The sequence below is a fragment of the Tasmannia lanceolata genome, unplaced genomic scaffold (assembly GCF_043159265.1).
Source record: "Tasmannia lanceolata isolate RefF3 unplaced genomic scaffold, GAP_Taslan_0.1 ptg000029l, whole genome shotgun sequence".
NCBI classification, from domain to species: domain Eukaryota; kingdom Viridiplantae; phylum Streptophyta; class Magnoliopsida; order Canellales; family Winteraceae; genus Tasmannia; species Tasmannia lanceolata.
In genome coordinates this window covers 9,969,457-9,997,048 of record NW_027518706.1, presented here as the reverse complement: position 1 = coordinate 9,997,048, position 27,592 = coordinate 9,969,457, and the positions used below count along the sequence as shown (strand labels likewise).

The window sequence follows — 27,592 nt, the reverse complement described above, 5'->3', positions numbered from 1 at the left end:
GCAGACTTTAACGCTTTTGACGTGAAAGAGTGGTGCGAAGCATCCTACTGGAGGTGTGAATTTATTATTTCCCAAGCTAAAAATAGAATAGAAGAAGATCTGCATTTCAAGGATATTTCATGTGCCTCCTTTCCTTTTATCATTTCCCCTCTCTCCAACAAAACCTCGCCTTTTCTTACGATCTCTCCTTGCAAAATTGATAATCACACCCTCTCTCTCGATCTCACGTAAACCTCACCATTCGATCTTACAAAGGTATAAACAAACCCTATTTTTTTTTTCATTTTTGTTTTTTTACCATTGATTCTTGTTTGATTCATGTTTTTTTTCTTCTTTTGTTGAATCATAGCTGGATTTTTATTTTGTGAGGTTGATTTGTAAGGAGACTTGAACTCTTGTTGTAGGATCCTCAGATTGTGAATATCTGTTTTTGTTAGGTTTTTCATTTGATATAATATGCTGTAAAATGGATTTAAGATTCAAAGATCTAGGTTTAGAGTTTTTTTAAGGACATGTTTGGTTGCCATGGAATTGTTTTTCATGGAATTTGCTTTATCAAGTGGTGAGAGAGGGGTAGAGTGCGTGGGAGAAGGAGAGAAAAGGCTGAAAAACAAGGAAAAGAAAAATTCTAAATCAAAATACAATTTATTTTTTTTCTTGATTTTTAGCAACTTCTTACCCTATTCTCAGTCACTAGATCTCTTCATCTCTTCATCTCCCACCTTCACTAGCCCTCTCTCATGACTTCATAAACTAATATTCTATGGAAAAAGACAAAAAACAAAAAACAAAATTCATGGTTGCCAAACATGGCCTAAAAGTTTTATTCCAAACAATTTTTGTTATTTGTTTTGTACCCATTTGTGAATGTCATATGTATATGACAATATCTGTGTAGGCTGTTTAATCTTTACTTCTGTGGCGTCTCTGAGATCGTTTTCATATTCATCTGTTTCTGTGGATGTTACATAAATCTAGGTTTTATCGTTTCCTGAAAATCACACCCTCTCTGTTTTTAGATTATTTGCCGAAATTGAGATTTTAGGTTTCTTGCAACAGTGAAGATTGCCTATCTGTTTTTCTTTGCACTTCTTTTTTTTTTGGTTTTTGTAAATTCAGTTTGTGTGGAATATTGAAGCTGTTTCATTGATGAAGTTTCTGGATTTTCATTTTTTTAATGATTAGGAGGATATTTGCCGGGTGTAAAAGATGTTGGGAGTTCTTAGGCAGAAAGTCAGATCCGAAGCCTTAATTCTTTCGGTAAAAAATGATTATTTCTATTAATTTTTGAATCGTTTTTATGTTGATATTTTCTTTATGTAGTTGAGTTTCATGTTTTCTGGTTTGTGGCTTGTGGGTAAAATGTTATTAGTTGTTTTGGTTCATTGCTTTTTAATTCTTGTTTTTTATTAAGGAAATAACATGAAGTTATTAAAAACAAACACGATGAATTCTTTGATTTTTTCTATGCAGAGTTGGATTTTTGGAATTACCTTTACAATAAAAGAATTATCTGTATATCTGTATATATTTGTGTGTACGTTATACTTGGTTAGCATAATATTGTTGCATTGATGTGTTGTGTTGCATACAAAGTTTTCTTCTATTGTTTTTTTTTTTTTTTGAATTCTAACTTTAAATTTTTAAATCATTACATAATTCATAACTTTGTTAAGCCACTGGACTACTTCCTCATCGATGTTCCAGATTTCGAACAACTTTTGGGTGCGTTTGGATTGCCGGAATTAGGTGCTAGAATCGGTATATGATTCCAATTCGGCCTGATTCAGTTGTTCAGTTCAAAAGATTAATGGAATCAAGGGGCAGAATTTGAAGGGAAAAAATGTTGGAATCTGTTTCTCGTACCAAGAGGTGGTATTCTGATTCTATCTCGGTCAGAATGGAATATTTATTGGAATTTTTTGAATTAAAATTTTGAATTTTATTTTTTCTAATTCCATTTACTGAAGAATTGGAATTGGAATTAGAATATGGTTTCAATTCCGAGTTTCGATTCTGACAATCCAAATGCAGCCTTTGAGGATATCTGGTAGACAATCCAAATGCAGCCTTTGAGGATATCTGGTAGACAATCCAAATGCAGCCTTTGAGGATATCTGGTAGACAATAGGGTCTTTATAAGGGCCATCCGTGTAGGTGTAGGAAAGAATTTGACAATCTACAACTTGAGAGCATCATTATGTTTCTTTCCATCTCTCTATGTGAGTTTATTATCTAATTACCACTGTTTCCATTCTATCATGTGACCCTTCAAGCAATCTGCAGATTCCCTTGTAGCTTCTCCCGAGCTTTAGAGCGGTCTTCCGAAATAACCCATGCTTTCCTTTCCCCCGGAATTCTGCCACATCCTCCTGTGCTATGTTGCATGGAGTCTTTGCCCCTCTCTGCCGAATCCGTGTCGACACGTCTCCGCATACGAATTGGACATGGATTCACGTGGGACACACCCGAATTCTTGTCGTAGCCGTGTCCCGTACGAATCCTGTTTTTTCGGGCGAATCCGATTCATCGTTGTCTCTTTTGAAATGTGAATCCTCTATATTTTCCCTTTAAACGTATTTTCTTCTTAACTTTTTTTTATGTGAAAGCACAACTCGCGCCTCGACCCTCTAACATCTACCCCGCTTCCTCCTTAAACTCCCTTAATACAAAAGTCGCCTCAACCCTCTACCCTCAATTTTTTCATGAATATATATATATATATATATATATATATATATATATATATATATATATATATAGGGAAATGTTATCAGCACTACTGTATTTTGATGAGGGCACTCCTAACTTTATTAAATGTACCGTATGGCCCCCACCATAGGATGATCCAAACCGTCCATTAGATGGGCCACCGCCTAAATAGGTTGTGCCCCAAATATCATTTCCATAGGTTGATCCTAACCCTCTGATCTATAGAGGGTTATGACCAACCTTCAAACATTCAGATCGGAGGGTTAGGATCAACCTATGGAAATGATTTTTGGGGCACAACCTATTTAGGCTGTGGCCCATCTAATGGACGGTTTGGATCTTCCTATGGTGCGGGCCATATCGTACTTTTAATAAAGTGAGGAGTGCCCTCATCAAAATACAGTAGTGCTGATAACATTTCCCTATATATATATATATATAGACATGCAGAGACACACATATATTTAAATTTTAAATTTTGAAAATTTATTTTATTTAAAAATTACCGAATCCGAATCCTACTTCTGGGGGTTTGCCGAATCCGACACCTTGAATCTGTGTCGGATCCCGACATGCGAATCCGAATCCATGCAACACTGCTCCTGTGGTACAACACCTGCCTCAATGGCCAAGTGCAAAGGAACCATCTCAATGGTCCCGACCCTTCTAAGGCCACGAGTCTCCCATTGAGATCCTCAACTTTCATGCTTAGTCTTGCATCCTTCGGTTGCTACCCTGTCTGGCTTACTTATTCCGGGCATACCAACAATCAGTATTGGCCTCCTTGGGCACCCGCTAGACACTCTAGTCTTCGAGGTCCTTCACCACACCGCCACTGTGGATCCATCATATCTCTCACACTTCTATAGTATAGCCACCCCAAATCTTTCAATACTCAAATTGAACTCTTCTTTCAATATTTCCTCGCATTAGTGCCTAAAAGTAGCAAGAAACAAATAAGCTCACCATGCTGTCCCATACCAACATATCTAACTCATGTGCGGAACTAAGCACCCTTAATGAACACAAGCTCGCCATGCTGTTTCATACCGACCGAAGTTATAAATTCCGTTCCGGTTGCCGTTCCGTTTTGGCTACTGGAACAGAACATTTCGGTGTTTCGGCCGTTTTGTTCCGCTCCGGCGAGGGGATTTTTAAAAAAAAAATAGTTAAAAATATGAAAAAAAATCGAGTTTGTATAGTGAATTTTTTGGAACTTTTCGTTGCGCTCCGGCCAGGGGAATTTTTTGAATTTTTTTTGCAAAAAGACGAAAATAGCCCTCCCAACAGCACCCCAACGGTCATAAAACGAGGGTAAATTTGTAAAATACACTCCCCAACAGCCATATGGGCATTTCTGCAATTTTTTAGAATTTTTTATATTTTTTTCCAACTTTTCGGCCAGAATGGGGGGTTTCGCCTGTTCCGCCTGGAACGACCGGAACGGAAAATATAGGCATTCCGTTCTGGAATCCGGACCGGAACCGGAATTCCGGTGCGTTCCGGCCGGAATGGAACGGAATTGATAACTTAGATACCGACACAGCTGACTCACATGCTGAACCAAGCACCCCCAGTGCACACACCAATATTCTCTCAGAGCATCTTGTATGCTCGAGTCATTTTGTTAACTACCATTCCAATACTTTAGTCAATTCCCAGCTTTTCACCCTGAGTGTACATTTTCAGTCCTTCGAGACACCTTTACCTTTCATGGCTATTCGCCTTGGTCATTTGGTATTACTTCACCTCCTGAGCGCTCTGCTTATTCATTTCAAAGTGATAACGAACACCTTCACCCACGCTTCATGGCTCCAATTCTCAGTCCCTCAGTATTACTCTACTTCCTAAGGGCATCACTCTATTCATTTCAGAGTGACAATGAACACCTTCACCTGGGTCATTCAGTATTCCTCTTCACCCCAAGAGCATCTCTAGTACTTCAAAAAAGTTTTGCCTTCAACCGGGTTTAGCAATTCACACCTTTAATCTGTCAATATGATTTCCTCTAGCCTGCCACTTGACAAAGGTAATGCAAAGCGTTCTTGGGCAAGTAGCTATGGAGATTTGGTGAGAGGGTCACTATTTATGGATTAGAGTCATTGGACATAAAAATGGAGCAAGGCCAAGAAATTGGAAATGGGATGACTCCTTTGGCCATAGGGAGGTGACAGTGTGGAGGGACATCCTAAAACTCAGCTACAAGTTTAAAGAGGGAACTCGATTCGGGGTGTACTCCAGGGATATAATCAAGTTCAGGAAGGATAAGTGGTGTGGTGATGTGGCTCTCTGTGATCTCTTCCCTAACCTCTTTGCAGTGGTAAAGAAGGAGTGTTGGGTGAAGGAATGCATGATTCGAGGAGAGACCAGCATCTCCTAGGTTTTGCATTTTAGAAGAAATTTCTTTGATAAGGAGTTTGAGCAGGTGGCGCGGTTATTGGAGATTGTGGAAGGGCAGTTCATCAAGCTGTAATTACCACAAACATGAGTGTTATTATTAAAACGGTAAGTGTGACTTAAACATTATATGCTTACTCTGAGAAGACGCTTTGTACAAGGCATCAAGCACTTTGAGATCGAAACTGTAGCCAAACTTGTGTTTTAAAGAATTCTTGTTAGAGTACCCTTATCAAAGTGAACCCTAATTGTTTTTAAAACACTCTTATATTCAGCCCTTATCAAAGTGAACCCTAAGTGTTTTTAAAATACTCTTATATTCACTGGAGTCGCATGCAACAGACCTTCCCTTTTGCTTTATTTTAGGTGGCTGTCAATACCAACTACATGGCATGCTGTTTTTGTAAAATATCTTTTAGATATTTGTAAAGGGAGATGATATTTTCACTCCCCCTGCATTACGCGCCTGCTCCCCTTATAACGTGAAAAGTGGGCAACTTTAACGCTTTTTGACGTCAAATCACATTATAAGGAGCGCGGGGGGGGGGGGGGGGGGGGTGGTGTTGTGAAAATATCATCACCCGTTTGTAAAATATCTAATCTCCCAATGTCTTCTTCCTAGCGATAATAGCGACTCCATACTGTCGTCATTTGATAAAGATAAAGAGAAAGCTCTGTGTCTCTTTATCTTCCCAAGGCAATAGATTTCTTGTATGACACGGCTTTAGAAGCCTTGCTTTTCTTTGATGGTCGGTGTCACTACCGAAATTATGGGGTGTTGGTTTGTAGCTAACACATCTCTTTCTCTTTTCTTTCTCCCACACAACAATGGAAAAACAGGATGGCCATTGAATAAACGACTTGGGCCACGCGCCATCCTCTCCAAGGACGATTGAACTCCGGTCAATGGCGCTTGAGATCCGGTCCCCGACGAGTCTGGACCTCTGTCGGGAGAGGCACTAGTGGGCGGGTATCGCCGCAAAAATAGCACCCTAGATTCCTGCGAATGCACATCCCTCCTAAAATAGAGCCGTTAAATCCAACTCTGTGCTCTTTCCTTATGTTAATCCTTTATTGGAAACATAATATAAATATTTTGTTGATACAAAAATAAAGCCAGGAAGGGGAAGATAGAGCCTGGTTTTCCCAAACCCCTTTCAACAGATGCTTCTATCCTTTGCAGGTGGTGGACTTGAGCTCGAATCCGGTCGTTGAAGTCATAGGATTCCAACCAGTTCTTAGATTTGATGGTGAGTGATTTTGGAGAGGTTTCCGGCATGATGTAGAATCGACGGGGAGGATGAGAGCGAGGGAAGGGTTTTCTTGCCCCCGGTGCGCCCTTCTCCCGAATTAGTGTCATGCTCAGATATATTTTTTGGGGGTGTTCTCAGCCATTTTTTAGTTGGACTTGAAGAACTAGTCCCACGGATGGCGCCAATATGATGATGCCAAAATTCGTACCTGGGAGTTGGGTGGACGTTGTTGAGGAGTCTGGCTGTTTTGGGTTGGTAGAGCTCGGGCTGTGCCGTCCTTCGTTCACAGAGAACAATGTTAGAAGGGCCCCGGAGGCTCGGAGTGTGGACACGAGGGCACCTTCCGACGCTCAAGTCAGAAATCGGTATCACAGGTATCTAAGCAAGACCAATTCAGGGAGAGAGAACATGCTTATGGGGGGGAAGAAGGAGGTTGTGTACCTTTGAGCAACGGGGTGCCTTTATAGATTTAGAGTCCTTACACCGTAGTTCGGTGTGATGGCGATGTGCCGTGGCCTCATTAGTGGAGGGGTAATGATGGCGTTGTACCGTGTATCGTTGTCCATGAAAGGAGCTAATTGGTTCTCAAGGAGGTGAGGCACGCTTCCCGGCGCCGCACGTGGAAGGTTCCTTTCCTTTTATGACGGCGCGTGCTAGGGAGGTAGCGAATAGAACCGAGGAGTACGGTTCGGGGTGCCTTTGCCACGTGTCATCATCTAAAGGGGGTGCCAATTCCCCCCCCACCCCCCCAACAATTACAAATGGATTTCGTTCATCCTTTTTGGCGCCTGGATTAAAGGATCGAGAGGGATACTGAATGATACGTAGAACATTTGATTTTTGTCAATTTCAAATTTCGTCCATGAGGTTACATGTTAAATTAGTTGCGTTGATTTTATAGAAGAAAAAGTCTTCCAATAAAAATATTTCTAGGAAAAAAGACGAATGAAAAGGAAAATAAACATGCTTAGTATGTGTGTGTTATACACACACACACAGATATATATATATATATATGAGAAAACGGTTCCTACACACATGTGTAGATAAGTTATCTACACACTAGCTTAAAATACAGTGGGGGCCACATTATTTGGGTGATCCAAACCATTCATTTTTAAGGCCCTCTCATAGATAGGGTGTCCACAAAAAATCAGATCCATAGGATCATCCTAACCATTCGAACTTTGGAGGCAAAAAATGAACTAATTTGTGAAGGTTTAAAGACATCCATTTTACCTCCACAAATCGTAGGGTTGGGATGATCCTATGGATCTGATTTTTTGTAGACACCCTATCTATGTGGGGGCCTTTAAAATGGATGGCTTGGATCACCCAAACAATGTGGGCCCCCACTGTATTTTAAGCTAGTGTGTAGAGAACTCTCTACACATATGTGTAGGAACCGTTTTCTCTATATATATATATATATATATATATATATATGAGGAAACTGTTGGTGAGCTTAAGCTCACCAAACTTATGGTGAGCTTAAGCTCACCAAACTTATGGTGAGCTAGCTTGCCCAATCACATGGGTCCCACATTTTGGGGAGTGATCCAAACCCATTCATTTGCAAGGCCTTATCATAGATAGGGGGTGTACCAAAAATCAGCTCCATAGGATCATCCTAACCCCTCCATTTGTGGAGGACAAAAATGGGGCAGATTTGTATGTAAGGGACTTTCAAATGAATGGTTTGGATCATCCTAACAAAGTGGGCCCCCATGTGATTGGGCAAGCTAGCTCACCATAAGTTTGGTGAGCTTAAGCTCACCAACAGTTTCCTCTCTCTCTCTCTCTCTATATATATATATATATATATATATATATATATATAAAGAGAGAGAGAGAGAGAGAGAGAGAGAGAGAGAGAGAGAGAGAGAAGGGTTCCTGCGCTCGAGCTCAGGTAGCTTATATGCGCTTGAGTGCTGGAAACCGGGGTGGGGCCACATTGGGGGGATTATCCTAAGCATTCATTTGACAGGCCCCATCATGGATGGGGGGTGTACCAAAAATCAGCTCCATTGGACCATCTTAGGGTGTCCATCTGTGGGGGAGAAAATGGACAGATACTGTTTGTACACAAATTTGCCCATTTTTCACCCCACCAATGGACACCCTGTGGTGATCCAATGGCCCTGATTTTTGGTGGACACCCTATCTATGAAGGCCCCATCAAATGAATGCTTTGGATCCCCCCGAATGTGGCCCACCCCTGTTTCTGCACTCGAGCGCAGATAAGGTGTTTGTGCATTCATGCGCAGATAAGGCCCACTCTTTTCTCATATATATATATATATTGTTTGTGCGTTTGTGTGAAATTATATGGTGTTTGGAGTTCATGCGTGTGATGGGGGTAAGACATAGGTAATGCCCTTGATATTTGATCCAACGACAACATTTGAAACGTCACCTGACGTTGGATCAAGTATGAAGGGTCCCCCTTAACGCATGGACGCGTGAACACCAAATAATATATATATATATATATATATATATATATATATATATATATATATATGAGAATAGAGTTCCTAAGGTGTCACCTCATATAGCTTATATGAGGTGGCGCTTAAAAACATAAGGGGCCTACTTTGTTTGAATGATCCAAAGCATTCATTTGATAGGCCCTCACATAGATAGGGTGTGCCCAAAAAATGAACTTCATAGGATCATCCTAACCCTTCCATTTGTGGAGGTTCAAATGGATGGGTATAAACCTTCATAAATTTGCCCATTTTTAACCTCCATAAATGGAAGGGTTAGGATGATCCTATGGACCTGATTTTTTGTAGGCACCATATCCATCTAAGGGCCTTTCAAATGAGTGGTTTGGATCACCCTAAAAATGTGGGCCCCTTATGTTTTGTGAGCGCCACCTCATATAAGCTATATGAGGTGACACCTTAGGAACTCTATTCTCTCTCTCTCTCTCTCTCTCTCTCTATATATATATATATATATATATATATATATATATATATATATATATATATATATATATATAGGAGTGAGGGGGATACCTTCTAATGTGAATCCTAGGCTCTGATACCAAACCAAACTGATGTGAATCCATGACTCTATCCGGAATTTTACCGAACATCTGTAGGGCGCTAGATGAACTTCCTCAAGGCATTTAGCTAAGAAAGACTCAAACTGGACTCTTATCGAACACTTGGGGTCTAAAATGAATGAGCTCTATAATGGGACCTAAGCACTGAGCTTTGATATCAAAATGATGTGAACCCTTGACAACCAATAGAAAGTGAGAAAGGAAATAGAGAATCAAGATTAAGAAAAAGAGAAAGATAGAGATAGAAAGGAGAGCAGTTTATAAACCCAACCGGGAAAAGAGAAGATTTTTTTATTGAATGGTAAGGAATAGTGAGAAAAGTGACGGGGGAAAAGAGAAGGTGAAGATAAAAAAAGTGAAAAAGACGAGTATATGGATAGAAAACTGACCTAATACGAAGCATCACACTTCAAAAGGCATTACATCTACACAAGAGGGAGAGAGAAAGTGAAAGAAACTTCAAATCTTTTTTCATTTCATTCCATCGCATAGCATTCAAGAAAAGTGCCATGAGGCTATATATATATATTTATATGAGGAAAGTGTTTCTAGTCCGGCCGACTAGAGATCATTCTCTAGTCCACCACCCAAAAACACATGGGTCCCTCATATTTTGTGGTGATCTATATATATATATATATATATATATATATATATATATATATATACTAGTAAGAAACCCCGTGCGATGCACGGGGCGACAACGAAAAAGTGAAAAAGATTAATAAAAAAGATTCAAAATAGAAGAATTAAATAAGAGATATCATTCCATATTCATTGCTACCAATATTGTTGTTTAAAAGAGGAAGAACATGGATACCATTGGATTTTCCAAAATAATCAATTGTCCACTGCAGTTCGATTCCGAATCAGCCCAAGATATTGTTATGGATTACAATTTATAACAGCAATGCAGCAAGATTGAGAACCCATGAAACAGAAACATTGATGACTAAACTATGAAAAGCACTAAAAAGAGACATGTAGATATGAGATAGTTTCGTAAAAAAGGTTTCAAAAAATAAGAATTTAAATAGAACATCAAAATCAGACCCCATAAGAAACTGTGTTAGATTTAGTAGACATGTACAAATGATCAGAAATGGCACAATGTAGCCAAAATGCCCACTCGGCAAATAAATGAAGCATTCATTTGGGTTTCCATCAAGAGAAGCTAAACCATTGTTAGACATTGGTCAGATAGATGGGTTGATCATTCAGTTTCTCCCTACTGGTCCTTTCCTGATCGTATGATGCTGTCCCCTTGATGAATAAGGCATCCTTTGGGTTTCCATCAAGAGAAGCGAAAGCAATGTTAGACATTGATCAGAAAGATGGGTCGATCATTCGGTTTCTACTGAGTTAGCACAACACCAATTCTTATCATATCAATACACATCAATAATTTTACGCCATTCGAAGATGCTAAATGACAGACCAAAATCAACAAATTCAATTCTATCCAAGCCAAAAAGGAAGAAAGAGATCAACTGAATGAATTTAAAGTAAATGACGGATTCTTACAGTCTAATATGAAAAATGCTATCCTAACAATCTCCATTAGGAATATTTCCTAGCAAATCATCATTGGGCCTCACATATGCCACATGTCGGTGATCGAGTAGGGGACCCATGAACCTTGTCCATTGTCCATGGTTTTCCTCATATTCGTCCAAGCAGATGAGCAAAGTAGATGGTGATGTTTAGGGTTATTTGGTTTCCCTTTTGTTTGTTGTTGCTTCAGAGGACCTTGATCAAGATCAATAAGACATCCTTTGGTTTGCATCAAGAGAAGCTAAGCCATTGTTATAGATTGATAAGAAAGATGGGTTGATCATTTGGTTTCTCCTGAATTAGCCCAATAAAAAATTCTTATAATAACAAACCAATGATTGTAAAAAACACATCACTAATTTTATGCTATTCAAAGATGTAAATGACAGGCCAAAATCTACAAATTACATTCTATGAAAGAGAAGAAGGAAGAAAGGGATCAACAGAACTAAGGATAGCAATAAAGAACCAATTTCCTGAATGACGGCCTTGTTTGCAAGCAATCCGATCAAAAAGCAAAAAGAATATAAGAATTCAGGAACAGAGGAAAAAAAAGCAAGAAGCACGTTAGAGGGAATGGTAAAGACATAAGCAATACTTACCATAGAACAGGGGGGACGGCGGGTATGATGGTGGGAATTCAAGAGGCAGAAGTCATGCTTCAATTTCCATTTCCTTCTCTTAAGCTTAGTTTGTAGACAAATATTTGTGAGATATATGAATCAGAGAAGTAAGTTTTGATAAACCAAATTAGCATTTATTACGTAATGAATGCAGGTTGAAAGTATTGTATGTTTGAAGTGATGGCATCATACAAGTCTGAAAGCATGACCCAATTATCTTTGAGATTAAACACCATCTAGAAAATGATAAATAAACAGGCACGTGGAAAAAAAAATTCAAAACTGGTATCCTTGCCATTTAATAAACATAACGTGCTAAGATTGGATGATTGGTGTGATTCAAAGCCACCGAGATCCAAATAAATGCTAAGGTCTCATACCTTTGATCAATGTGTCCACAAGTGGCTCATTAAACTCAATCTTCAGCCATCGCTCTCCATGTGTTAAGCCTATGAAATCTAAGGATCCTGCTTCCGTTTGGGTTGTTTCTACAAAGAAATGGCAAGGCTATATTCGACATAAAAAAAACCACGCTTTGCAACTTTGTAAGTGGGCACACCTCATACAATACCTGGTCTTAAAGTGGGCCTCCAATCCTTATTCTCAGACCATTATCAAAACCTACAATTCCAGAAACAAAGAAACAAATAGTCAATGCTATGAATTTTTTTTATAGAAAATATTAGCTCCAAAAGGGAGAAATATCAACCCTGCTGCAGGTGATAAATGACCTAATTGATTCACTGTGGATATTTGTGAACTGGGTCGTCAAATCTGATGGTTTCCATACCTGAAATAACATATCCAGTTGTAAAATGATTAATTCCGAAATTATGTGTACTTCAAATATGATTAAAAAATTCTGCTATCAATTGAATAATTTATGAACAAATCTTTAGAATTTCCAAAATTTGGTCCATGCCTTAAATTTACAAAATCCCAAATAATTCAAAGATTCTTGTACTTTAAAATTAAATGTGAGTATTTCATGTTAAATTAAACATGAAATTTAAGAATAACTCATCAAATTAACCAAATCGGAAACCAAAACCATGCCCACAGAGAAAGGGTCTTAAACGGAGTACGGTGCAGAAAAAAGATGGAAATAGAAGACCAATTTCAACCATGCATTGATGAATATCTAGCAGTCACTTACCCGATTCCACATTCATGTTTGTCAAACGAAAATGGAAAAAGAAAAGGAAAGCTTGCAAAGAGAGGGAAGAAGAGATATGGAAGTTGGTCTTGCCAGAAAAGAAGGGAAGAAGAAAAAAATTACAGAATCGGACTTCCTCTTCTCAACAGCGCTGGCGAGTGGGAGAGAGAGGAGGAAGGAGTGATGTGTTGAGAATGGGAGGACACGTGGAAAGGGAGAGAGAGAGAGACGGGGTTATGTGGCTGGACGCGTGGCACCATATGCGTTAAATCTACAGAGTTCCCAAAAAAATCTAAAACTTCCATCCCAATTTTACCCTTGATGTAGATTTAGATGGATGAATATGTAGAGAGGAGTAGAGTGGGAAATCGAGGGACATAGAAGGTGTTTTCTGATTTCCCATGACTACAGACTTGTGAAATGAAAAACTCTCTCATACGTGTATATCTCTTCTGCTGATATCTGTAGTAGGTGGGAATAGCTGTAGTAGGTGGGAAAAAGGAGAACATTAGAAATCAAACATGGACGTGTATATCTCATAGCACTTTGGGAAAAATTCAAAATAATATTTCCTTTTCTCTTCTGCTGATATCTGTAGTAGGTGAGAATATCTATAGTAGGTGGGAAAAAGGAAGATAAATATCTGTAGTATCTGTAATAGACCATTTTAGCCTTAACTGTAGAGATATATAGATGAGATGAACTATAATATTAAAGGGCCATATGGTAAATAAATTAAACATGGACGTGTAAATCTCACAGCATTTTGGAAAAATTCAAAAAATTCTCTAATTTCTCTTATGCTATATAGTATATGAGGAATATGTTCGTGCGCTCAAGCTCTAATAAGGAATGGTGCGCTTGAGTGCACCAATCACATGGGTCCCACAATTTCTGTGAGGATCCAAACCATTCATTTGCAAGGGCCTATCATAGATAGGGTGTGTACCAAAACTCAGCTCCATTGAATCATCCTAACCCCTCCAAAAGTGGAGGGCAAAAATGGGCAGATTTGTGGTCTGTCCATTTTGACATCCACAAATGGATGGGTTAGGATGATCCTATGGAGCTGATTTTTTGTACACACCCTATCTATGTAAGGCCCTTTCTAGTGAATGCTTTGGATCATCCTAACAATGTGGGCCTCAATGGTTTTTGAGCTCAAGCTCACGAATATGTTCCAACGCTCAAGCTCACAATCCTTTTCCTCATAGTATATATATATAAGAAAATATAGAGAACTAGAAAGTTCTAAAACCCTAAACAAAAACCTATTACTTTGGACTAAAATACCCTCTGATGACTTCATGACTTCAAATTTTCGTAATACATAGTTGTGTTGATTTTCAAAGGGAAGTTGGAGACAGAGACGAAGATGACGGAGACGGATGTGAGGCCGTCAATTCTTCTGAAACTTTTTCAAAAATGAAATCTTGTTTGATATCATCATGAGACCAGACCCTATTTAAAGCACTCATAACCCAAAGAACTTAAGTGATTTTGATGGAAAAAAGACCGTAGTACCCCTTCTATAACTTAAGGACTTTAAAAACACATAAATGAGACTTAAATTAGAATATGATCCCAAGGATGGTCTCGATCATACTCCCCCCCTTGAAAAGATTCGACTTTGTCGAATATAATGATTGGCATTATGTATGGGAGTTTGTCGGCTTTGATCCTCACAAAATCTTCAAAGTGTATGGCTGGGCACTCTTGGGAGTTTGGTATCAGACCCTAGGTCGAATGGCTACTTGAGATAGTATGAATATGACAAGAAGATCCCAACTCATAGATCCGAGGATTAGAGACATACCAAGTTTGTATGGAGTTAATGAACGAGAATGTCTTGATTGGGTAGAAGCGCTAGAGACATATTTATGGAAGCATAATCCTGAAAATGTCCCAATGATTTACATCACCAGGACAACTTTGGTCGGGCATGCCTTGGAGTGGTGGCTGATATTGACGATGAAATGACACCTGATGGGTAACCATTTGTTATTTGTTGGTGTGACATGTGGGGTCTATTCTTGGATAAGTTCTTACAAAAGTTCGCTCCAAAGATTTTTCAGGAATACAAAATACTATCAGCTAGAATGATTCGAGAGAAATAGGCCAAAGGTTGTGCGATACATGGCCAAGCTAGTGTAAAAAAGATAAGTTACTTTAGCAATCTATATCCAGACTTGTGTTCGAGGATTGATAGCACGGAAAGTGTTCGACGTCAAGTGGTAGACGAGAGGAGCACTTGTCATCCAACGACAATTTTGACAGTATGTGGCTCGCTTACATTACTTAAGGATTTAGAAAGCACAATCATCCTTCAGAGTTGGTTCCGTCAAAGGCTAGCTCACAACCCTATCTTTTTTTTTTTAATGGTAGAGGCGTATTGTTCGACATAGTCAACACGAGCTTCAGATCGTGATGACAAAATCACCGATCATAGTATTTGGATCCCTGAAAAACTTTTATTGCTTAATTGAGAGTGCACGAGCGAGGATCTATAGATTTAAGGAAACAAAAGAATTAGGATTAGTTCAGCCTAAATTGTTGCAGTACAAGGAGTTTATCGAAAGCGAACCTTGTGATCACATTACTTTAAAACGACAACACAATTGCCCAAAGCTTTTTTTTTTGTGTTGGAATACTTAATCCGCTTGAAGGGCCAATTGTTTGTAGATTTTGCGACGATCAGAGCCGACAAACACCCACTCATAATGCCAATCAATATATTCGATAGAGTCGAATCTTTTCAAGCGAGGGAGTATGATGAGGGCCATCCTTGGGCTCATATTATAATTTTAAGTCTGTTCTAAGCGTTTTTCAAGTCCTTGAAGTTATAGGAAGTGAACTATTGTCTTTTCCCATCAAAATCACTTAAGTTCTTTGAGTTATGAGTGTTTTAAATAGGGCACACATATGTATTATGAAAATATGAAGTCATTAAGTCATTAGAGGTTATTTTAGTCCAAAGTATTAGATTTCTGTTTTGGGTTTTAGAACTTTCTAGTACTCTTTATTTTCTTATATATATGTAGCCTCATGACACTTTTCTTGAATGCTATGCGATGAAATGGAATGAAAAAAAGATTTGAAGTCTCTCTCTTGTGCGGATGTAATGCCTTTTGAAGTGTAATGCGTCATATCAGGTCAATTTTCTATCCCTAAACTTATCTTTTTTCATTTCTTTAGCTCCTCTTTCCTCTTATCACTTTTCTCACCCATCTCGGTTGGGTTTATAAACCGCTCTCCTTTCTATCTCTATCTCTCTCTCCTCTTCTTGATCTTAGTCATTTTCCTTGATTTTGATTTTATATTTCCTTTATCTCTCTTTCTCTTGGCTGTCATTTTGATATCAAAGCTCAGTGCTTAGGTCACTTATAGAGTTCATTCATTTTTAGACCTCCCCTAAGTATTCGATAAAAGTCCGGTTTGAGTCTCGCTTAATTAAATGCCTTAGGTAAGTTCATCCAGCGCCATTCAGGTGTTCGGTAAAATTCAATAGAGCCACAGATTCACATCAGTTTGGTATCAGAGGCTAGGATTCACATCGCAAGGTATCTTCCTCCCCCCCCCTCTCTCTCTCTCTCTTTATATATATATATATATATATATATATATATATTATGGTGTTCTTGCGTTCGTGCATGTAATTGGGGGCGCCCTAGATACTTGATCCAACACTAGGTGACTTTTTCAGATGTTGTTGTTGGATCAAATATCAAGGGCGTTATCTGTCTTACCCCCATTACGAGCATGAATGCATGGACACTGTATAATTTTACACGCACACAAAAGTAAGTGTGTGTGTGTGTCTATATATATATATATATATATATATATATATATATATATATATTGGGGAAAGGTTTCTGAGGTATCGCTCAGATAGCTTATCTGAGCAAGCCACTATAAATAGGATAGGTAGCTATGTTGTTTGGGTTATGTTACATATTGATTCTATAGGACCTAGCATAGATAGGGTGTCCCTAAGAAATCATCTCCATAGGATGATGGTAAGCGTTGATTTGTGGAGGTTTAAAATGGACGGCTAGAAAGTGGGTCCATTTTGTGCTTCTATAGATCGAATGGTTAGGATGATTGTATGGAGATGGTTTGTTAGGAACACCATATCTATGTGAGGTTCTATGGAATGAATGGGTTGGATGAGTCAAACAACGTGGCGATGGTGTATTTATAGTGGCTTGCTCAAACAGAGCTATAGCTCAGAAACCTCGCCCCCTATATATATACTTACTTTTGTCTGTGTGTGTACTAAGCATGTTTCTTTCCATTTTTATTTGTCTTTTTTCCATAAATATTTTTTTATTGTAAAACGTTTTCTCCTATAAAATCACAACAACTAATTTAACGTGTCAACCTCATGGACGGAAATTGAAATAGATGAAAATCGAAAGTCCTACGCATCGTTCTTACTGTGGTTCACAACCACTCACAGTTCCCAAATATATTTTATATATTTGAAATTCAAGTAACCTGTTTATAGATCTCATCCATAGTTACCAGGTCGGGAAATAGATACGGGAAAACGAAACGTGAAACGCGTGAAGAAAATTAAAGGGGAAATGAGAAACGGTAAACGATAGAAAAATGCATGTGAAATGCATTTGGAAACGTCTTGGGAAACGCAAGGGAAACGTTTGGGAAATGACTTAAAAACATATGTAATGTATATATTCACCCTATGTTTTTTACTAGGGACAGCCCTCTTTAGTGTATTTATGACTTTTTATACTAAATGGGGTTGTCCACAGTAATCTAAAGGGCTCCCTTTATATATAGCGTTGAAAGTAAAAAAAATAAATTCAAGGAAACGTGTTTCCATAAGAAAAAAAGCATTTCCCCATTCTTGGAAACGCATTTTCAAGATACGGAAACGTGCGTTTCCCATTCTTAGAAACGCGGAAACGCTTTTCCCATACGTTACCCTGAAATGGTTTTGGCGTTTCCTAGGCGTTTCACTTTTTTTTTTAATTTTAAAAATGGCAAATTGAATTCATTAAAAGAGGAGGGCCGAGATGGACCCCCCCAAAGAATACAAGAGAAAGAACAAATACAAAGAAAGCAAGAGGACTCTCAAGAAGGTAGAAAGTCAAACCACTCCAACTCCAAATGGCTAACCCCACCCCTAGCCAGAGAGTATGCTTCCCTATTAGCAGATCTCCTCACATGATTGAATCTAATAGAAGAACCCGAGATTAGATCGTCTATTTTGTACCCGTTTTTTTAATACAAAGAAAGGAAGAACGTTTTTTTTTAAAATCCGTTTCGTACCCGTTTCAGAAACATGTTTCCCACTTACCTAAGGCGTTTCCTGCAACTATATCTTCCTTTCTGTCGACATTTGCTCTTTTGTTGTTACTTTTGCCAATTATTTTTCTTTAACCGGTCCATATCTTCCTAAAGAGTGATTGGTGGGAGTCCTATCGTTTTATTTTCCTCTTCAATCTTTCTCTACCATATCTTAGCACAGTCAACAAACATCATCTTAACAAGTTTCACTCTCTGTCGTCAGTCATGTCATACAAATTAAAATATTCCTCACTCTTGCCAATGATGGAAATCCTTTGCATCTGCATTTCCATTAAACTTTGACGCATCAATGTTGACACTTATACATCCCATACAAACCATAGGATTAAATCTGTTCTTGCATAGCTTATGGTTCATTTAAAGTCTACTATCATATGAAAATATGCTAACATCATGTTTTAATCAATAGTTAACCTTCACTATAGATCCCACTAGTTTAAATAGTCATCTGAACGAAAGCACTGTTTACAAAAAATTATGCAGGGTCAATAGGGAAGACAAAGTAGTTCTTGTAAAGTAGAGGCGGATGTGATGATTGGGAATGAACTAGATGAACTAATAGGATTGATCCTTAATTGTAATAAGATATTGCAAGTTTCATCTGAATCCAATCGTTGGCTCATAGGGTTTGGGTGATCAATCGCAATTCACAATCCAACTCACTTGATTCTCGACTCATCCTAGACTTTTAGACACATGTGGGCTCTCTTGACTCATAACACTAAACTCTAGAGAATCCCTTCCCTTCATGAAAAAAAGAAACCCAACTCATACCACATGACAAGGAGCCTTTTTTTGTTACACATGTGGGCCCTCTTGACTCAAAACCTTAAACTCTAGAGACTCCAAACCAAAGCACTGATGACAAAAATTTATGCAGGACAATTAGGGAAGACAAACTAGGTTCTTGTAAAATAGCGGCTGATTAGGAATGAATTTGATGGAATCCAAGCAAAAAAATTGAAGAAAAATGAGATCACCCAATTTCAAACTTTTAGGGGTGTCAATATCAAAATTCGACTGCCCTAGAATTTTTCTGGATGATCTAAGGGTTGGATCTTTTCGAAACTAAGAGGATTGGTCCTTAATAGTTATACACGATAAGATGAACAAGTTTCAGCTCAATCCAACTCCAACCGTTGGCTCATAGGATTTGGGTGATCAATCAAAATCCAGTAGATTGGAAATTGGTCCTAAATCTAAATTTAAGCAGCAGTAGGGAGAATAAGGATCCAAGCAATTTGAGTAGGAGAGAATTCAATAATATTCTATTCATCAAAAGTTGGGATGTATTTTTATGGGTAAAATCGGGTCTAGTTGTTGAATTCAAAGATAATATTAAGCGATTGGCTCCAGACGAAAAAAATACTTGGATCCGTCCGTTGGATTTAATACCAAGTTGATCTATAAATCCGAAGATCGAGATTATTCAAATCCAATCGTAGGGTTGAGGGTTCATTCCAATCACTTGAAGCTTTGGCACTTTCTGAGTCAAAACAATACATTGCGAGAAGTTTTGAATCTTTAGAGGACATAACACCTCTAGATCCTAAGGCATCACATCAAATATCGACGAAGAGGGAACTGTCTATAGTTTGCACAAGCAAAGTAGTTTTTTTAATCATTATATATATGAGGAATGCTAAACACAAGGATGCCCTTGCAAAATTGTGCTGTAAGGGTGCCCCTATTGGATGCATGTCACCATTGTGCATATAATACACTTTGACTTGCAGCCATTATAAATGCACAATGGTGACGCGCAGCCAATGGAGGCATACCTGTGCCTCTCTCTATCTCTTAATATCTCTTAGTATATATATATATATATATATATATATATATATATATATATATATAGAGGAAAATGATTGTGAGCTTGAAGCTCATATAGCTTATATGAGCTTGAGGGCCCAAACACATGGGTCCCACATTTTTTGTGGTGATCCAAACCATTCATTTGCAAGGCCCCATCATAGATAGGGTGTGTACCAAAAATCAGCTCCATTGGATCATCCTAACCCCTCCATAAGCGGAGGGCAAAAATGGGCAGATTTGTGGCAAACGGTGTCTGTCTATTTTGCCCTCCACTGTTGGTTGGGTTAGGATGATCCTATGGAGCTGATTTTTTGTACACACCCTATCTATGTAAGGGCCTTTCAAATGAATGGTTTGGATCATCCTAACAATGTGGGCCCACATGTGTTTGGGCCCTCAAGCTCATATAAGCTATATGAGCTTCAAGCTCACAATCATTTTCCTCATATATATATGACCCTAGCCCTTGTACACAACACACACACACACACCAAAAAACCCTCAAGCCTCACGAAAAATGAGTTGTTCCCCTGTTAAAATGTCGTAAGACTTGCTGTGCCCCATCCGTTCACTTAGGCAAGGTTTTAAATTTTGGTTTCAGTCGCAATGAAATGAACAATTTTGGTTGGAAATTTCGGTGAAAATCCTATAAAATCATAGAAGCATATGGAATTCTTACTAACTGACCTGAATTTATTTCCGGCACGTGTCCTGCCGTGTCCGACACGACAGACGTGTCCACACGTGTCGACACTCCTTTGGACACTTTTAAATGTATTGCTAGGAGTGCTAGAGTTAATGTTGGCGTGTGGACACATATTTGGGTAATAATCAATAATTTTCACCATTTCTAGATTTTTAGATGTTGCCATGTCAGACAACTCATATCCGCGTTGAAACTTTACACACAAATCCATATCGACAAACTATGATCATATATGCTTTCTATTTCAGCCGTGTGTTTCTAAATTTTGGGGGTTTACCGTGTCCGACACTCTGTGTCAGTGTCGACGCGCGAGACTCGTGTCCGTGTCCACAAATCATAGGTTTCATATGTAACTCTAGGAAATGCTAGAATAAGCTCAAATGCACACTTATAAACCATCACATGAGCAAGATAGCCATCCATAATGGTTTAACAACATCGACCATATAGTGACATGTGTTTGCACAGATGTTTGATAATTCAGTGCTTACCACATTCTACATGTAGTTCATATAGATACTTTTATATAATACATAGTTATAGTTACCGGAAACTCCTTCGGCAGGTGGGAAACCCGTTTCCCCTAAAACATGTTTCTCGTGTGTGGGAAACTCGTTTCCCATAAAACGCGGGAAACATGTTTAGGAAACGTTTCTGAAACATGATAAAAAAATTGGAGAAATTTTTCTGAAACACATGGGAAACATATGAGAAACTTATGTAAATCATGTGTGAAACGTATGCAACACTCATAGAAAACGCATGTGAGATGTGTAAGAAACATGAGTGGAACTTACGAAAATCATTTTGGAAAAAACACATCAAATATTGTGGAATAGATATTAAAAAAGAAAATAATAGCATATATTGTCATAAAAATAAGAATAATAAAAATTCAAGTAGAAATTTGAAATTAACAAAATTTAACTCTACAAAACCACGTATTTCGTATTTTCCTTGTGTTTCTAAGACATTTCTCATACGATTTTCTATCGTTTTCTCGTTTCTCCTATATTTTTTTTTCATGCGTTTCCCGTTTCCGTTTCACGTTTTGTTTCTCGAATTTGTTTCTCACCCTGGTAACTATGATACATACACCACATTTCACATGCAATTCATGCACATATAATTATGTAATACATTGATATAATATACCACTGCACTTACAATTTTTGTTTGGGTATGCATTTCAGTTTCGGTAATTCGTTTTGGTGGGGATGGAAATAGAAACATTTCAGTCGTTTCATATCAGTTTTGGTGGAAATTTAAAACCATGCACTTACGTGGCTTGAGAGTGAATTTAAAAGAAGTCTTAAATATCTTCCTAATGACATAAAGATTCCTACTTAAACATGTCGTGGGAAACATATGAGACCTATCATTGTTTCATGAATCACTCAAGTGACTTAAGGAATAGACTCAAATATACATGTGGACTCTTAAATGACATATGACTCAAGTTGAAGGAATAGAATGTAATTGGCATATATGACTCAAGAAACTTAAGTCACTTAACTGATTTAAAATAGAGCCTCTCTCCTTCCCACCACATGTTTAAGTGGGGATAGGAGAGTATTTGATCTAAAATTCACTCAAGTGAATGAAAATCTTGTGACAAAAAAAATAAAAGGACATTTTAACACTAATGATGGGCGTGTCTTTAACACTACTGATGGGTGCCATTCAAAAAAAAAAAACACCAATGATGGGATGCATCATCGTATTTACTTCCTTCACGATTCTTGTGAAGGATGCTCCACATCATGTATTGAACAGCTTATGAGTAGATTTTAGTAGATAGAAATTTGTCAAGATTTCCTTTTCAGTTTTCATGGTAATGAATTGTATTTGTATTTAATGTCTTAACTGCTTGGATGCCATTCCCGAGAGAAGCTTCTTACTCTTTTTATTTTCCAAATATTCTTGCAGAGATTATTTCTCACAAGAGGATATAGGCATGCCCAAAGCTTCAGTAACCACATTTTACCAGGTGATCTTGTAGACTGTCTATAGCTTAATAGATGCTTGTTTCTCTTCAACCATCTTGGTAAAGGCTGATTATTGTACAACTGTATTCTATGCACAGGTGGTCCAGTTGTTCCGAGGCCAATGAGGTCAGCAATTGACAAAACAGCTACTCATTTTACCAATTAATTTTATTTGTGTTGCTGCTAAAGTACTTTCTTTTGATATCATTTTTTTTTCTCCAGCTGCCTCTGTTTTTACATTAATTTTTTTTAGTTTGTGGATAAGGAACTATGATATTACCTGCTAGGAACTTTTACCATTAAATATTTCTTGCTTAGACTTTCCTCCCAAAACTTCTCCATGCCATTATGCAGGGAAGGTGTTCAGTTTCTTCAAAAGGACTCTCCCTACCGAGTATGGAGTAGGTCATTTGCTTCAGATAATGGTATGGTACCGCACACCTTTATCATTTTTCACTGCTTTGAGGATCTTAAATATTGCTGGCGAATATGTTTGGAAGTTAGTCTCTGACCACATATGTTTCTTTTGTTAAATGAAGGTGAACTGTTTGATGCGGTTGTCCCATTCATGGGTGAATCTATTACTGATGGTACACTGGCTACATTCTTGAAAAGTATGTATATTAGTAGGATTCATGCAATGCTCACTTGCAATAATAGTGTCGTTCCATAAAGTGCCATAATTTTCTTATCTCATTTATGCATGACTCATATTTGAAGGGTGACAAAGTGTGTATCTGTGTATTTTGTTTTGGTTGTAACTTATGGCTGTAATCTATGGTGAGCAGAACCTGGTGATCGTGTAGAAGTTGATGAGACAATTGCTCAAGTCGAAACGGATAAGGTACTTTTTACAGCAAGACAATTATTTCAAATTTGCACTCCTGAACATTGCCAACCAGGAAAAAATGCTTTAATTCTTCAATTATACCTATTCCAACAGGTGACCATTGATGTTGCTAGTCCTGAAGCTGGAATTATCGAAAAGGTAAAATATCGCCACCACTAAATTAACTATTTTTTGGGTATTTTTATCCCACATGCTTCTTTTATGGAAAATGGATATGCTACTGAATGTGGTAATGTTGGTGGCTATGTAATTTTGGTAGTTTGTAGCAAAGGAAGGTGATACTGTGACGCCAGGAACCAAGGTTGCTGTCATTTCAAAGTCCGATGCCAGCACTACACTGGCTCCATCAGAAGAGAAACCTAAGGATGTTCCTAAGTCTTCTCCTCCTACAGAAAAGGAGGTAGCAGAGAAGAAAGCGCCTAAAGCTGAAGCTCCCATCAAAGAGAAGCCTAAAGCCCCTTCTCCTGCACCTCCTAAATCCCAAGTCACAGAACCTCAGCTTCCTCCCAAGGACAGGGAAAGGCGGGTAAGTCTCACGGCCATCCCTTTATTTAGCAAAATATATTTTATAAAGATGTCTCATGACCAGCCCCTTAATACCTTTAGGGATTTGACAGTGAAATCCACTTGTTGTTGCTTTGATGTTTTTTGAACCTTTCATGATCACAGGTTCCTATGACTAGGCTCAGGAAACGGGTTGCTACACGTTTGAAGGACTCTCAGAACACTTATGCGATGCTGACCACATTCAATGAGGTTGACATGTAAGTGATAATACTGTTATTTTTCTTTCAATTTAACTGTGGAGTGCCCATGCTCTTCTTTTACAAGCTAAAATTTCTTCAGTTACATTTCTAATATATAAAGCATGCCACAAACTGCAACCTATACCTATACGTGTCTCATATGTGTGTGATATTTGGCCTATTGGCATCTCAGATGTTGTAGATCTTTTTTCTATAGATTTTTTTTCCGGATATTTAATAATCTTGCTTACTCACTGGTTCCCCCGGTTGCTATGTTGTATGGTGCAGGACTAACCTGATGAAGCTCCGTTCTGATTATAAAGATGCCTTTTTGGAAAAACACGGGGTGAAGTTGGGACTTATGTCAGGATTTGTAAAAGTATGTACTATTTAAGATTTTGGATTGTTCGACCTTTTGTTGATTCTTTGATTCTCATGTCTTTCATTTTATTTCAGGGTGTGGTCAGTGCTCTCCAGGATCTGCCTGTTGTCAATGCAGTCATTGATGGTGAAGATATCATATATAGAGAATATATTGATATCAGTATTGCTGTTGGTACACCCAAGGCATGTCATTACCCTATGCATTTAGTTTCTGTGCTATTTTACTTGCATTTGGTTTTTAATTATCTTGCATTAGACTTTTAGATCCTCAAGGTTTCAAATCATGAAATACCTATGGGCACTGTTGTCAACTTTTTTTTTTGATCGGTAAGCTGGGATTGAACCTGAGACCTCAAGCTTGAGAAACAAGGTCTCAACCATTGAGCTACAGGCACTTCTATCAACTATTAGTTGAAGTTTTTCAGATGTGCCAATGATTTGACTTGATTTCTGTCGAGATGAGTTGGCTTGCCAAACTAAGTTGGATTATCATGTTTTTTAGATATGGTATTTGTAGATGATATGTGAAGGCTTTTGATCATTGTTGTGAATTTGGTCGACCATCTATCATGTTGCCTATTAAATAAAAAAGGATAAAGAATAAAAAATATGAACTTATTCAAAAAAAAAAAGAATAAAAAATATGAAGAAAGTGCAAAATTAACTAGCATACAGAAAAAAAAGCCATGAAGAAAGTGAAAAATTATCCTGAACACAAAAATAAATAACTCATGAAAATTCGAACTTTTAATTTCAAGTTTCTTGTGAAAATGTAGAAATTCAAGTGACCTACAAGTGTGTTTCTTAGGCTTGAGGTAAAGGTAGTGATACAATTTATTTAAGGAATAGGTTTCCGACTTTCCGTCAAATTGGCATATATTCAGTCCTGCATTTGGTAAACTAAAAGATTGAAATAGTGATTTCAGCTTCTACATGGTATCATTATTTCAATGATATGGATGTGTGGCTGATTATTCACTTGGGTTCTGCTTCTTCAAAGATCTCCCAATGTGCTGTTGGTCATTAAATGCAATAATCTGAACTATGTTGGCTGCCACTACTTAGCTTTGATTGTGTTTTATCCTGTTGAATTTGTGCTGATCCATGATATTTTTCTCAAACTAAATGGAATCTAGAACCCTCCTCACTGTTAATCCTTGCATTGTCATCTCATGAGAAGCTTGTGGTTTGCAAAATTCTGAGCCACTTAAAAAAGGAACAAATCAAAATTATAAATCAAATTTCAGGTCTATCATTGATAACAAAATTTAGCTAATCCAATTATATTGCTTGCATAGTTTTGCGTTGTTCTCTTAACTCTTTCAAGAAGAAATTCTTTTCAAAACTCTGCATCATGCTGATACAAATTTGGTTTGCTTCACAATGGTCCTTGTTCTTTTTAGGGCCTCGTCGTTCCAGTCATCCGCAATGCAAATAATATGAACTTTGCCGATATAGAGAAACAAATTCACACTCTTGCAAAGAAAGCCAACGATGGCACGCTATCGATTGATGAGATGGCTGGAGGCTCATTTACAATATCCAACGGTGGTGTTTATGGCAGTCTTCTAAGTACACCAATCATCAATCCACCCCAGGTATGTCCTCGTACTCTCATGTTCTTCCACTTGGTTTAAAATTTAGAATCTACCCATGATAAATTTTTGGAGCAAATTATCCAATGGACATACATTTTACAGTCGGCCATCCTTGGTATGCACTCGATAGTGAGCCGCCCAATGGTTGTTGGGGGAAACATTGTGGCAAGGCCAATGATGTACCTTTCCGTGACATACGATCATAGGCTGATTGATGGAAGAGAGGCAGTTCTCTTCTTGCGCCGTATCAAGGACGTTGTGGAAGACCCTCGTAGGTTGCTTCTCGATATATGAACACAAACCTCCATATATGAACACTACCAATATCTTGAGTTTGTTGGCTCATTTATATATTTCGAATTTTGTTGTGTCGAAATAAATCCGCGTGTTTGAAATTAGAATTGTGCAGGCTTTCTTCCTATAATTGGTACACCTTTACATAAATGTTATGTAGCGGAATAATGTCTAATGGAGGAAGTTCTGCAAGGAGTTGAAGTTTTAAATTCTTGTTTTTATTAACCTAAACATCTTGACTATCCCATCACTGATATTTGGATCATCTGTAAGTAAGCTTAAAATTGCTATGCTTCCATCATTGTTCTTTTGTTTTTTGTAAGAATGGATGCTTGATGGGAAATATTTTCAAAGATGTTTTTAGAAACTCTTCTGTGAAACTGCATGCATTTTTCAGCTATCTCCATGTCATGCCTCACCAATTTAAGTAGTTTGTTTAAACAGGAGGAGCATTTGTTCTCTAATTTGTTTCTCAAGGAGGAGCATTTGTTCTCTAATTTGCTTCTCTAATTTGTTTCTCAAGGGTTTTGCTTGAATTGGTTATGTGGATAGCTTGATCCTTTGCTTCTTTATGTATCTCCTTTTGTTCTGGAGGGTGCATAGAACTGTAGTAAACTCGTTGAGTCGACTCAAAACACAATCGAGTTGCACCGACTTGGCCACCTAACAAGTTGACTTGAACTCGATAACCGCGAAAAAAAAGAAGTGAGGTGTTTAACTTCTCCCCATAGAAGAAAATCTTCCAATGCCAGCAAAGGGTAGAACTCTTTATAAGTTGGTACAAAGGTCAAATATTGGTTGGAGTTCTCCCAATGCAATCCACATTTCTATATATAGAGACATCAATCTCTAATTTGAGAAAATCTCTTTCCTAGCAGTTTCACACCTAAGACGGCATTGTGACCTCACAATCTGAGAAAGGGCATATAGCCAAATAAGGATTCAACTCTCTTAGTGCTCAAAGCTCTTCTTTGAGAATGTCACAGCAGTAGTAGCAACGAAATTCAAAAAGTTAACCGTTTAAAACAATCTAATAGATTAGATTCTAAACGCACAATATACCAATAATATACTGATAGTCCTTAACTAATGTCACCTAG

At 38.0% G+C, this 27,592-nt stretch overlaps 1 protein-coding gene across 1 annotated transcript; it reads left to right on the top strand.

The window, feature by feature from the left end:
- The first annotated feature begins 72 nt into the window (after nucleotides 1-72).
- On the top strand, nucleotides 73-26,859 carry LOC143859105 (dihydrolipoyllysine-residue succinyltransferase component of 2-oxoglutarate dehydrogenase complex 1, mitochondrial-like). Its single transcript, XM_077369782.1, has 14 exons — nucleotides 73-255; nucleotides 1,186-1,260; nucleotides 22,562-22,622; nucleotides 22,719-22,746; nucleotides 22,975-23,045; nucleotides 23,160-23,234; nucleotides 23,409-23,464; nucleotides 23,564-23,608; nucleotides 23,730-23,996; nucleotides 24,140-24,234; nucleotides 24,505-24,595; nucleotides 24,673-24,783; nucleotides 26,004-26,198; nucleotides 26,301-26,859. Exons 2-14 carry the CDS (start codon nucleotides 1,210-1,212, stop codon nucleotides 26,490-26,492), a joined length of 1,338 nt encoding a protein of 445 aa, XP_077225897.1. The 5' UTR covers nucleotides 73-255; nucleotides 1,186-1,209; the 3' UTR covers nucleotides 26,493-26,859.
- Nucleotides 26,860-27,592: the final 733 nt, after the last annotated feature.